The sequence below is a fragment of the Buceros rhinoceros genome, unplaced genomic scaffold, assembly GCF_000710305.1.
Source record: "Buceros rhinoceros silvestris isolate BGI_N320 unplaced genomic scaffold, ASM71030v1 scaffold32958, whole genome shotgun sequence".
Taxonomy (NCBI): Eukaryota; Metazoa; Chordata; class Aves; order Bucerotiformes; family Bucerotidae; genus Buceros; species Buceros rhinoceros.
Genome location: NW_010427940.1, coordinates 2,749 through 3,566, shown reverse-complemented (window position 1 = coordinate 3,566; position 818 = coordinate 2,749). Strand labels below are relative to the sequence as shown.

The window sequence follows — 818 nt, the reverse complement described above, 5'->3', positions numbered from 1 at the left end:
GGGAGCACCTGCGTCGGAAACCAAATGGCGCCCTGCGCGGCGGCCTCTGCTACCGGCTCCGGTAACTCCGCAGGGCTTTGCCTCGCCTCTCGGTAGAGAAGCCCTGTGCTCGTCACTGACCCAAAAAGCTCGTGAACTGATTCTGCCTTTTTTTTTCCTATCAGCTGAGTAAAAAAAAAATCTGGGCTGCTAAAATTAGGTTTAGTAAAATATACCAAGTAAAATGGTATTAGCAGGACTGTATTGAGTGAGGGGAAACCACGCAGTTTAATTCCATTTCTTCCTTTGGTCTCTTAGGCACCAAGGACCGAGAGGAGAAGCTAGTCTGACAACCCCAGCTTTTATGTTAAGCACACATCAGGGTTTGAAGGACACATTCACCTCAAGAAGAGAATCATGCCTTGTAACTCCCATCGGTTCTGGAGCATTGCTACTTTGCGAAGAGAATGACTGCATCATGACTGTGGCTGGCATTGCATTTCTGTCACAACAGCAGGTCCTGCACTTGCCACATGCCGCTTTACCAGATCAAGTGTTCCTTCCATCTCCTGTCCAGTTACTAAAAACATGGTACTCCAGTCATCATTAAAGAACTGCCTTCAGCTGTCCTGCATCTTCAGGACTCCAAAAGCTGGCTTCAGAAGCACAACTAGTGGAGGCCTCATTATCCAGTCTGTTTCTAATGATGTTTACCAAAATCTAGCTGTGGAAGACTGGATCCATGACCACATGAATTTAGAGAACCTACGGGTCCTTTTCCTTTGGAGAAATTCCCCTGCTGTGGTAATAGGAAGACATCAGAATCCCTGGCAGGAATG

The 818-nt window shown here is 47.2% G+C and overlaps 1 protein-coding gene across 1 annotated transcript in view; it reads left to right on the top strand.

Annotated features, from left to right (window-relative positions):
* Nucleotides 1-540: 540 nt before the first annotated feature.
* The window catches only part of LIPT1 (lipoyltransferase 1), a 1,298-nt gene continuing 1,020 nt past the window's right edge, over nucleotides 541-818 (top strand). The window contains exon 1 of the mRNA XM_010142111.1: nucleotides 541-816. Coding sequence (XP_010140413.1) covers nucleotides 568-816 — 249 coding nt within the window. The 5' untranslated portion in view covers nucleotides 541-567. The remainder of the gene's footprint in view (nucleotides 817-818) is intronic.